Source organism: Salmo salar, chromosome ssa22 (genome assembly GCF_905237065.1).
Source record: "Salmo salar chromosome ssa22, Ssal_v3.1, whole genome shotgun sequence".
Taxonomy (NCBI): Eukaryota; Metazoa; Chordata; class Actinopteri; order Salmoniformes; family Salmonidae; genus Salmo; species Salmo salar.
Genome location: NC_059463.1, coordinates 32,544,790 through 32,558,175, shown reverse-complemented (window position 1 = coordinate 32,558,175; position 13,386 = coordinate 32,544,790). Strand labels below are relative to the sequence as shown.

The window sequence follows — 13,386 nt, the reverse complement described above, 5'->3', positions numbered from 1 at the left end:
ATCTCCTCGGCCAGATCCTCTGACGTCTATGCATTCGCCATAATCGTCCCCTACCTCTACCTTCACTTTCGGATTCCCTTGAAGCATTTTCAACCCCCGTTCTCCACGTAACATTAGCTAGCCACGGTAGTCAGCTAGCTAACCCCCCCACCCCACACCCCTTCACCAACCACCAGGATGCCTGACACCAGAACATTCCAGGCATTCCTGTGGTTGGCAGATAGCAGGTTGACTGACATGTTGGACCCAACGAACACTGGGGACTGGTAAGTACAACATAACCAACGAACAGCATAACACATAACACACAGCTGTCTGTGCGGGTCGCTACAATATGTTATGAATTTGCCAAACTTATATGTTACGAATTTGCTGTGGCTAATGTTGGCTAAGTGGCTAATATTAGCTAGGCTAGGGGTTAGGGTTACGGGTTAAGGTTAGGAGTTAGGTTAAAGGGTTAAAACCTCTCTAGGCTAGGTGGGACGGTAGCGTCCCACCTGACCAACATCCAGTGAAAGTGCAGGGTGCCAAATTCAAGCTACAGAATTGTAAATATTTAACATTCTTGAAAATACACATGCAATATGTCAAAATAAAGCTTAACTTCTTGGTAATCCAGCCACGGTGTCAGATTTCAAAAAGGCTTTACAGCGAAAGCAAACCATGCAATTATCTGAGGACAGCACCCCACCATACAAATGCATAACAATCATTTTCAACCAGGCAGGTGGCGACACAAAAGTCAGAAATAACGATATAATTCATGCCTTACCTTTGAAGATCTTCTTCTGTTGGCACTCCAATATGTCCCAGAAACATCACAAATGGTCCTTTTGTTCGATAAACTCCTTTTTTATATCCCCAAAATGTCCATTTATTTGGCGCGTTTGATTCAGAAAAACACCGGTTCCAACTCGCCCAACATGACTACAAATTATCTAATAAGTTACCTGTAAACTTTGTCCAAACATTTCAAACAACTTTCCTAATCCATCCTTAGGTATACTAAAACGTAAATAATCGATCAACTTTAAGACAGAATATACTGTGCTCAATAGCGGATAAAATCAAAGTGGAGCGAGCTACAGGTTGCGTGCCCCAAACAAAAGAGGCTACTTGGCTTGACTCTCATTCTGAATAGCTGTACTTCATTTCTCAAAGGAAAAACATCAACCAATTTCTAAAGACTGTTGACATCTAGTGGAAGCCATAGGAACTGCAACCAGGTCCCTCATAAATTTAGTTTACCATAAAAAGCTAATTGAAAACACAGTGAACTCAAAAAACAAAAATCCTGGATGGTTTGTCCTCGGGGTTTCGCCTGCCAAATAAGGTCTGTTATACTCACAGACATAATGTTAACAGTTTTAGAAACTTTAGAGTGTTTTCTATCCAAATCTACCAATTATATGCATATCCTAGCTTCTGGGCCTGAGTAGCAGGCAGTTTACTTTGGGCATGCTTTTCATCCGGACATCAAAATACCGCCCCCTATCCCAAAGAACAACATTTTGTTCTATTAAATCATTATAGTCTATAAATTGCGCGTATAGGCTGTGACTAAGAATTAAATAAAAATGAAACAAATTGCCTTATTAGGCTCAGTCTACAGTGCCTTTGAATTAACTTTTAGAAACACGAGTTTGGCCAGAGTCTGTGGCTTTAGGCTCAAGCAATGGTTCCTGAAGACCTGGCCACAGCAGAGAATACCCTCTCAGTGCCTGCAGAGAGCCACTGGGGATGCTAAGCATCCTTTGGGCCACTCTTGCCAGGTTTGGCAGGGATGCAGAGTTGTTTTTTGTTTTTTCATATATAGGCCGAAGGGTTTTAGGCAAAATAACCCTATCAACACGGAAAGCTCCTTGAAAGAGGTAATGTCAGGCCTATTGGGCCAAAATCAATGATGGCCTATTGCATCGACAATAGAATGAAAATTAACTAAACTTTTAAGATATCAGATTTTTTATATATAAATACATTGCTACAATGACACACTTAGCTAGCTAGCCACTTCGTTTCTTTCTGTTAGCATCTGCACATAGTACACAATTATGCTTTCGGGATATGTATTTTCAGATTCCACAATGATTCATTAGTTCAAATCAAACTTTATTTGTCAAATGCGCCGAATACAACAAGTGTAGACCTTACCATGAAAGGCTTACAAGCCCTTAACCAACAGTGCAGTTCAGAAATAGTTAAAGTATTTACCAAATAAACTAAAGTAACACAATAAAATAACAATAACGAGGCTATATACAGGGGGTACGTACCAAGTCAATGTGCGGGGGTACAGGTTAGTTGAGGTAATTTGTACATGTAGGTAGGGGTGAAGTGACTATGCATAGATAATAAATAGCGCGTAGCAGCAGTGTGCAAAACAAATGGGGGGGGGGTCAATGTAAATATGAATTGATCAGCAGTCTTATGGCTTGGGGGTAGAAGCTGTTAAGGAGCCTTTTGGTCCTAGATTTGGGGTACCGCTTGCCGTGCGGTAGCAGAGAGAACAGTCTATGACTTGGGTAACTGTAGTCTTTGACAATTTTTTGGGCTTTCCTCTGACACAGCCTATTATATAGATCCTGGATGGCAGGAAGCTTGGCCCCAGTGATGTACTGGGCCATAAGCACTACACTCTGTAGCGCCTTACGGTCGGATGCCGAGCAGTTGCCATAACAAGCGGTGATGAAACCGGTCAGGATGCTCTCGATGATGCAGCTGTAGAACTTTATGAGGATCTGAGGACCCATGCCAAATCTTTTCAGTCTCCTGAGGGGGAAAAGGTGTTGTCGTATAATAGGCTGTGTCAGAGGAAAGCCCAAAAAATAGTCAAAGACTACAGTTACCCAAGTCACGACTGTCTTGGTGTGTTTGGACCATGATAGTTTGTTGGTGATGTGGATACCAAGAAACTTGAAACTCTCGGCCAGCTCCACTACAACCCCGAATTCTGGTACAAATTTGAAAAACATACAATATGTTACGAATTTGCAAACGTATGTTACGATTTCTAGCTAGGTGGCTCCCGGGAGACACAGTGGAACCCTAGGTTAGAGGCAGAGCTATCAGGGGTGTTCTGACTACGTGCTGCACACCTGTACCTGTAACAGTAGGACTGGAGTGGTAGAGAGAGAAAATGAAAAGCAGACATTTGCATGTATATTAAAGCAATTGAATCTAAGGCCCTGTTTTGAATGTTTTTCTAAATGCACCTTTAGTTTCATGCTCCCTGGAAGTACTACTCACTGATCCAACAACTGGATAGATCAGATATGCCTCGTACCTACAACTGCAGCACAGCCCTGGAAAAATAAATAACCGTAAACCACGCCCTCTCGTATAATTGCTTTATTACTCAAGTATAAGTATTAAAAGTAAATAACAATTCAAACAAGGCCACCATGTGTTTTAGATTCATAAAAGCTATTTAAATGAAGTCCTTTCCTCCTTCACAAGACTCCTTCAGATGAAACAATTCCAGCTCTGTGCTCAGGACTCGTTTTGCATGCTGGCCATCACATCACCAAGGCAACCAGAGCTCGTGGGCAGACTGGTTGCGTCACCAGTTGCTTCTTCGAGGAGGCGGGGCTAACAGCTCAGTATACAGTGGAAGATAGCCTAGCAACTTTTTTATTTAACCTTTAATTAACTAGGCAAGTCAAAAAAGAACAAATTCTTATTTAGAATGATGGCATAACAAGAGGCAAAAGGCCTCCTGTGGGGACGGAGGCTGGGATAAAAATACATTTTAAAAACAAGTAGGACAAAACACACATCACGACAAGAGAGACACCACAACACTCCATAAAGAGAGACATAAGACAACACAACAACAACACAAACATGGTAGCAACACAACATGGCAGCAGCACAACATAGTACAAACATTGTTAGGCACAGACAACAGCAGGAAGGGCAAAAAGGTAGAGACAACAATACATCACACGAAGCAGCCACAAGTTTCAGTAAGAGTGTCCATGATTGAGTCTTTGAATGTACAGATGGAGATAAAACTGTCCAGTTTGAGTGTTTTTTGCAGCTCCCTTGCATTACCAATTACAACAATACATTGTGTTAGTCAAGATGAAAGACTCTCCCTCTAGCTTTGGTAGCTGAGTCAGGCTAGTCTACATGGGCATAGAAGTCAAATACACACCAGAGCCTAGCTGGTCTCTGAACCACCCACACACAGACCCACTGTACTGGACTACACTGCACTGAGCTAAAGCACTGCCTTTCCTTGGTGTTCACTGCTATTCTGACACTACACATCTGCGTCAGTATTGGCCGTGGTATAGTTATAACCCTTTAGTTAATGGTTGTCTTGGTTACCTTATGGCACATGTAGGAGCCTCCTTTCTTCACCCGGTCTCTGCCTGATGGTGGTCCTGTCTGTAAAAGAGAGGAGAGAAAATATCAGAACATAAAGAAGAGGAAATCCTCACAGATATGAGTGCCACATAAAATAAATGTGTTTGTGTATTATCGTCCTTAGTGTGGTGAACAGTCCACCAGTCAGATGTCCACTCACATGCATTCCCCACCATGTTGTACAGGCCATAGCCGTTAGCAGGAAATGACATCACCTGCAGGAAAGAGAGAGCTATGAAATGGATACTTATATATTCTACACCAAAAAGGAGTTCACTTCAATGCTTCCCACAGTTGTGTCAAGTTGGCTGGATTCCCTTTGTTTGGGTATTGGACCATTCTTGATACACACAGGAAACTGTTGAGCGGGAAAAACCCAGCAGAGTTGCAATTCTTGACACTAACCAGTGACCATGGCACCTACTGCCATACCCTATTTGAATTCACATCACTCTTTTGTCTTGCCAATTCACTCTCTGAATGGCACATGTACACAATCCATGTCTCAATTGTCTCAAAGCTTAACAATCCTTATTTAACCTGTCTTCTTTAACCTAGAAAATGTGTTGTTGTGTTCTCTTCACAACTGTCTTGGTGTGTTTGGACCATGATAGTTTGTTGGTGATGTGGATACCAAGAAACTTGAAACTCTCGGCCAGCTCCACTACAGCCCCGAATTCTGGTACAAATTTGAAAAACATACAATATGTTACGAATTTGCAAACGTATGTTACGATTTCTAGCTAGGTGGCTCCCGGGAGACACAGTGGAACCCTAGGTTAGAGGCAGAGCTATCAGGGGTGTTCTGACTACGTGCTGCACACCTGTACCTGTAATAGTAGGACTGGAGTGGTAGAGAGAGAAAATGAAAAGCAGACATTTGCATGTATATTAAAGCAATTGAATCTAAGGCCCTGTTTTGAATGTTTTTCTAAATGCACCTTTAGTTTCATGCTCCCTGGAAGTACTACTCACTGATCCAACAACTGGATAGATCAGATATGCCTCATACCTACAACTGCAGCACAGCCCTGGAAAAATAAATAACCGTAAACCACGCCCTCTCGTATAATTGCTTTATTACTCAAGTATAAGTATTAAAAGTAAATAACAATTCAAACAAGGCCACCATGTGTTTTAGATTCATAAAAGCTATTTAAATGAAGTCCTTTCCTCCTTCACAAGACTCCTTCAGATGAAACAATTCCAGCTCTGTGCTCAGGACTCGTTTTGCATGCTGGCCATCACATCACCAAGGCAACCAGAGCTCGTGGGCAGACTGGTTGCGTCACCAGTTGCTTCTTCGAGGAGGCGGGGCTAACAGCTCAGTATACAGTGGAAGATAGCCTAGCAACTTTTTTATTTAACCTTTAATTAACTAGGCAAGTCAAAAAAGAACAAATTCTTATTTAGAATGATGGCATAACAAGAGGCAAAAGGCCTCCTGTGGGGGCGAGGGCTGGGATAAAAATACATTTTAAAAACAAGTAGGACAAAACACACATCACGACAAGAGAGACACCACAACACTCCATAAAGAGAGACATAAGACAACACCACAACAACACAAACATGGTAGCAACACAACATGGCAGCAGCACAACATAGTACAAACATTGTTAGGCACAGACAACACCAAAAAGGAGTCCCTTTGCAGACACACATTATCGGAATGGCATTGCAACCTTTGCATGGGTATGGGAAGCACATTAAATAGATCTATAGATAATTAAACACCACATACACTGAGTGTACAAGACATTAGGAGCACCTTCCTAATATTGTATTGCACCCCCTGTTGTCCTCAGAACAGCCTCAATTCGTCGGGAATGGACTCTACAAGGTGTCGAAAGCGTTTCACATGGATGCTGGCCCATGTTGACTCCAATGCTTCCCACAGTTGTGTCAAGTTGGCTGGATGTTCTTTGGGTGGTGGACCATTCTTGCAACCAACAGGAAACTGTTGAGCTTGAAAAACCCAGCAGCATTGCAGTTCTTGACACACTAAAACCGGTGCGCCTGACACCTACTACCATACCCTGTTCAAAGGCACTTGAACCTTTGTTCTTGCCATGTCTCAAGGCTTAAAAATCCTTCTATAACCTGTCTGCTCCCCTTCATCTACACTGACTGAGGTAGATTTAACAGGTGACATCAATAATGGATCATAGCTTTCACCTGGTCTGTCTATGTCATGGAAAGAGCAGGTGTACCTAATGTTTTGTACACTCAGTGTATATGAACATCTTAGAATAACAAACTTCTTCCCCAGACATGGTCACAGTATGTTTTTGTGCATGTATGGAAACATTGCATTTTCAGAATATATACGTCATAGGAAGTGTGACACCAAAAGACCTGTAAAAGAATGGACATCATCAATCTCAGCAGCCATTGAAGTCTGACAGTATCATTTCACTATTACTATGCAGTTTGTTAATGTTATCTAAATGTTATTCAGGGCTGCAGGTAGCCTAGCGGTTAAGAGCGTTGGGCCAGTAACCGAAAGGTCTGCTAAATGACTACAATGTAAATGTATATCTATAGCAGATGTGATCTGGTGGTGTGACATTATTGTGAACTCTTGATATTGGGTCTAATCTCCAACGACATGCCAGTTCCTGTTAGTAAGTAGTGGCTGAATTCAAGATCAACTTTTTCAACAAAATGGACTGTGGGTAAGAGCCACCGTGCCTCCCTAACATGGGAGGGAAAAGACTCCCATGAGCCCTTTATTTAGAAAAATGTTCTATACTGTATTTCAGTCTCATTCGTTCACATTTTCACTGTGTCTCTCCCCCTCTCTTACTGGTGAAATGTTGGCGTACTCATCCTCTCCAGAGTTGTGTGTGAGGAAATCTCCTTGCCAGAGGTAGGTGTAGTGCTGGCCTTTAGGGTTGAGTTTGTTCCCCATGAAATACAGGAAAATAGGATCAGGGTAGTGGATAAAGGATAGGCACTACTAGAACTATGCAAGGATGAAATGTGTCCAGTATAAAGTAGTGTCTATCTATCTATCTATCTATCTATCTATCTATCTATCTATCTATCTATCTATCTATCTATCTATCTATCTATCTATCTATCTATCTATCTATCTATCTATCTATCTATCTATCTATCTATCTATCTATCTATCTATCTATCTATCTATCTATCTATCTATCTATCTATGGAGTATACAAAACATTAGGAACACCTGCTCTTTCCGTGACATAGGTGAATCCAGGTGAAAGCTATTATCCCTTACTGATGTCACTTGTTAAATCGACTTCAATCAGTGTAGATGAAGGGGAGGAGACAGGTTATAGAAGGATTTTTAAGCCTTGAGACAATTGAGACATGGATTGGGTATGTGTGCCATTCAGAGGGTGAATGGGCAAGACAAAATATACAAGTGCCTTTGAACGGGGTATGGTAGTAGGTGCCAGGCACACCGGTTTGAGTGTGTCAAGAAAAGCTGCTGGGTTTTTCACGCTCAACAGTTTCCTGTGTGTATCAAGAATGGTCCACCACCCAAAGGACACAACTGTGGGAAGCATTGGAGTCAACATGTAGAGTCGACACCTTGTAGAGTCCATGCCTCGACGAATTGAGGATGTTCTGATTGCAAAGGGGGTTGCAACTCATTATTAGGAAGATGATCCTAATGCTTTGTACACATATATGGAGCGGCAGGTAGCCTAGTGGTTAGAGCGTTGGGCCAGTAACCGAATCCCATAGCTGACAAGGTAAAAAGCTGTCGGTCTGCCCCTGAACAAGGCAGTTAACCCACTGTTCCCCGGTAGGCCGTCATTGTAAATAAGAATTTGTTCTTAACTGACTTGCCTAGTTAAATAAAGGTTAAATACATATATATTTTTTAATATATAAAATATAATACTGGCATATTCCCTAACAATAGATAAGGTCTTTGTTGAAGCAGTAGTTCCCCTTAAATGACATATTAATATGAGTGGTTCCCTTAAACATACACACACACCACTACACTACCTGTGCTGTAGGCCACCTCTGCAGGCATACTCCCACTCAGTCTCTTGTGGGTCCAGGAGCAGTAGGCCAGACCCTCCCCCCATGACACATGCAGCACAGGATGGTCCAGCCTGTACACACAACCAGGTTTATGGTTAATAATAATAACATACGGTCCTTTAGCAATATACAGTGCCTTCAGAAAGTATTCACACGCCTTGACTTTTTCCACATTTTGTTGTGTTACAGCCTGAATTTCACCATGAGGCCAATGGTGACTTTAAAACCGTTAAGGCTGTGATAGGAGAAAACTGAGAATGATCAACGACATAGTTACTCCACAATACCAACCTAAATGACAGAGTAAAAAGAAGGAAGCCTGTACAGAATAACAAATATTCCAAAACACGCATCCTGTTTGGAATAAGGCACTAAAGTAAAACTGCAAAAAAATGTGTCAAGAAAGGAGTTTTATGTACTGAATACAAAGTGTTTTGGGGGCAAATCCAACAAAACACATCACTGAGTACCACTCTTCATATTTTCATGTTATGGGTATGCTTGTCATCAGCAAAGACTAGGGAGTTTATTTAGGATAAAAAATAAAATGGTGCTAGACACAGGCAAAACCCGAGAGGAAACCCTGGTTCAGTCTGCTTTCCAACAGACACTGGGAGACAAATTCACCTTTCTGCAGGACAATAACCTAAAACACAATGCCAAATATACATTGGATTTGCTTACCACGACGATATTGAAAATCTATTGCAAGTCTTGAAAATGGATGTCTAGCAATGTTCAACAATCAACTTGACACATTTAAAAATAAAAAATATCGGCAAATATTGTACAATCCAGGTGTGCAAAGCTCTTAGAGGCTTACCCAGAAAGACTCACACCTGAAATCGCTGCCAAAGGTAATTCTAACATGTATTGACTTAGGGGTGTGAATACTTATGTAAGTTAGATATTTCTGTATTTCTGTGTGAGAGAGAGAATGATGGTCAAAAGATAAAGGTGAAGAAAAATCTAAATGAAACATAATAAAAGTACATTTGAATGACACTAAGTGGCAGTGTTTTTACATCTAATGCCAGTTTGCCTGAGGCTGATGCCGTGCAGGTGTTTGTACACATGCATGTACACACTCTTATTCAAATAAACACATACAAGAACACACACATATATGTAATAGTGCCAGACATGCACACAAACATATAAAGTAGGCATTGCTGTTATGATTTCAGTTGTCCTTGATGTCCTTTGTTTTAAATGTATTATTTTGTTTTATTTCTTTTGCATTGTTGTTTGTTGTTTTCTTCTGTCTTTTCCTTTTTTCTCTTTAGTTCATTCTCTTGGTTGTTGGTGCATTGGGGGGTTCTTGGGGGTGGGGAATGGAATGAATTGTATTTTTTTCCCCCGGGGGGGGGACTCTGGGAGGGGTCCCGAATGGTTGATGGACAGCTATTGGGGAACTGTGGGGGGGATATTGGAGGGTTCGGGCTTCACAAGATTGTGATCATGAAAAAGGAAACTATGACATATATTTTATATCACTATCATGCACACGCACCCTCACACATAAGGATGGCTCTGTTGTGGAAAGACTGATACATGTTTGATAGTGTCTTGATGCTGTATTATTTGTCCTTCATGTTCTAATACTTTGTTTCCCCTTCCTTGTGTTTTTTATAATAAATAATAAAAATGTAAAAAAAATAATTAAAAAAGATATTCCTGTATTAAATGTAATACATTTGCCCAGTTTTTTTTTGTTACATTTTCCCTTTGTCATTATGGGGTAATGTGTGTAGATGGGTGAGAAAAAAATGACAATTTAATAAAAACACATTTCAGGCTGTAGCACAACAAAATGTGGAATAAGTCAAGGGGTATGAATACTTTCTGAAGGCACTGTTCAGAACATTTGGCCCAAGCAGGAATCAATACAACTCAAACCAACTGAGCCATAAGAATCCTGTTTATCAGCAGACCTCTACCTGTCTGTGACATAGAGCACAGAAAGAAAAATGTAGTGACAGGGTGACATTGGATCTCATTAGGATGATCCAGTGTAGAGACATTACATCACAGGTAGGAGTTGAGACAGGACTTGACTTGATATTGGATTCTATTCATTCTGATTAGGATGATCCTAGCTCCTACCTGTCTGTGATGTAGAGCTGTAACTCCTACCTGTTAGTGATGCTGGAGTCGAGACCCTCAGGGTGCCTCCAGTCTGCCCCTCTGACTGGCAACCACCAGGGGTCAGCAGCCACCTGACAACAAGGAGGTCACAACATCAGCTGCTATGACTGGAGCACAACTCGGTAGGAACTGATGTCTTGGTGGTCAGTCCGAGTGTGCACCACGCAAACGTGCATGCTTCTACACACAAACACTACTTTAGTACAAAAGGGGAAAGTGTTACATTCCTAAGCGAGCAGTGTTTATGCTTAGTCTCCACCTCTGACACACTCTCCTCTCCCCGGCCCCCACTAGTGATGTACATATTATGTCAAGAACAGCTCAAATAAGCAAAGAGAAACAACAGCCCATCCTTACTTTAAGACATGAAGGTCAGTCAATCCGGAACATTTCAAGAACTTTGAACGTTTCTTCAACTGCAGTCGCAAAAACCATCAAACGCTTTGATGGAACTGGCACTCATGAGGACCGCACCAGGAAAGGAAGACCCAGATTTACCTCTGCTGCAGAGGATATTAGAGTTAACTGCACCTCAGATTGCAGCCCAAATAAATGCTTCACAGAGTTCAAGTAACAGACACATTTCAACATCAACTGTTCAGAGGAGACTGCGTGAATCAGGCCTTCATGGTCAAATTGCTGCAAAGAAACCACTACTAAAGGACACCAATTAGAAGAAGAGACTTGTTTGGGCCAAGAAACACGAGCAATGGACATTAGACTTTTGTCTGATGAGTCCAAATTTTAGATTTTTGGTTCCAACCGCCGTGTCTTTGTGAGATGCAGAGTTGGTTGAACGGATGATCTCCGCATGTGTGGTTCCCACAGTGAAACATGGAGGAGGAGGTGTGATGGTGCTTTGATGGTTACACTGTTTATTTACAATTCAAGGCACGTTTAACCAGCATGGCTACCACAGCATACTGCAACAATACGCCATCCCATCTGGTTTTTGCTTAATGGGACTATCATTTGTTTTTCAGCAGGACAATGACCAAACACTCCTCGAGGCTGTGTAAGGGCTATTTGACCAAGAAGGAGAGTGATGGTGTGCTGCATCAGATGACCTGGCCTCCACAATCAACTGACCTCAACCCAATTTAGATGGTTGGGGATGAGTTGGACCACAGAGTGAAAAGCAGCCAACAAGTGCTCAGCATATGTGGGAACTCCTTCAAGACTGTTGGAAAAGCATTCCAGGTGAATCTGGTTGAGAGAGTGCCAAGAGTGTGCAATGCTATCATCAAGGCAAAGGGTGGCCACTTTGAAGAATTTAAAATATATTTTGATTTGTTTAACACTTTTTTGGTTACTACATGATTCCATACGTGTTATTTCATATTTTTATGGGAGAATGGCTTGGCTGTCTGCTGTAGATTGGTGTCAACGCTGCTCAATGGTTTAACTCGGGGGCAGTCACCTCTGTACAGGCTTCAAAGCAGTATCAAAGGAGACTGATAAACTGGCGGTCTATGGGAACGCCATCAGATGATAGAATGAGAAACCACATCATCGCCTCAATGCGCCGTAGCCCAACTTTAGACATGTGCATATACAGTGCATTCGGAAAGTATTTAGACCCTTTGACTTTTTCAACATTTTGTTACGTTACAGCCTTATTCTAAAATGTATAAAATATTTTTTTTCTCATCAATCTACACACAATACCCCATAATGACATAGCAAAAACTGTTTTTTAGTAATGTTTGGAATTTGTACAAAATAAGAAACTGAAATATCACATTTACATAAGTATTCAGACCCTTTATTCAGTACTTTGTTGAAGCACCTTTGGCAGCGATTACAGCCTCGAGTCTTCTTGAGTATGACGCTACAAGCTTGGCACACCTGTATCTGGGGAGTTTCTCCCATTCTTCTCTGCAGATCCTTTCAAGCTCTGTCAGGTTGGATGGGGAGTGTCACTGCACAGCTATTTTCCGGTCTCTCCAGAGATTTTCGATCGGGTTCAAGTCCGGGCTCTTGCTTGGCCGCTCAAGGACATTCAGAGACTTGTCCCGAAGCCACTCCTATGTTGTCTTGGCTGTGTGCTTAGGGTCGTTGTCCTGCTGGAAGGTGAACCTTCACCCCAGTCTGAGGTCCCGAGCGCTCTGGAGCAGGTTTTCATCAAGGATCTCTCTGTACTTTACTCCATTCATCTTTCCCTCGAACCTGACTTGTCTCCCAGTCCCTGCTGCTGAAAAACATCCCCACAGCATGATGCTGCCACCACCACGCTTCACTGTAGGGATGGTGTGTAACGGTTGTCGTCGGGAATGGAGGACCAAAACGCAGCAGGAATGTGGATGCTCATCTTGTTATTATTTTAAACCAAGAAAACACCAAAATAACAAAAGAAGAACTCACGAACAACAAAACAGTCTTGTCAGGCTCACACACGCAAAACAAGAAACAATCTCCCACAAACACTAAACCAAACACATACCCATATATAGGACTCCCAATCAGAGGCAACGAGAAAACACCTGCCTCCAATTGAGAGTCCAACCCCAATAAACTAGACACAGAAATAAAAAAGACCAGAGACGACATAGAAATACAAACATAGAACATTACCCAAAAACCCGGAAATAATAAATCAAATACCCTACTAAATAAACCACCACCCCGAACCACATAAAACAAATACCCTCTGCCACGTCCTGACCAAACTACAATAACAAATAATCCTTATACTGGTCAGGACGTGACATGGTGCCAGGTTTCCACCAGATGTGACGCTTGGCATTCAGGCCAAAGAGTTCAATCTTGGTTTCTTCAGACCAGAGAATCTTTTTAGGTGAGTTTTTTAGTTTTTCGGTGCCGTTTGGCAATCTC

The 13,386-nt window shown here is 41.8% G+C and overlaps 1 protein-coding gene across 1 annotated transcript; it reads right to left on the bottom strand.

Moving 5' to 3' along the window:
* Positions 1-2,834: 2,834 nt before the first annotated feature.
* On the bottom strand, positions 2,835-10,855 carry LOC106583142 (formylglycine-generating enzyme-like). The gene is given in 8 exon segments (XM_045705308.1): positions 2,835-3,115; positions 4,333-4,403; positions 4,484-4,586; positions 7,181-7,294; positions 8,364-8,416; positions 8,419-8,474; positions 10,540-10,622; positions 10,775-10,855. Coding segments are annotated over 8 exon segments (666 nt in total). The 3' UTR covers positions 2,835-3,010.
* Positions 10,856-13,386: the final 2,531 nt, after the last annotated feature.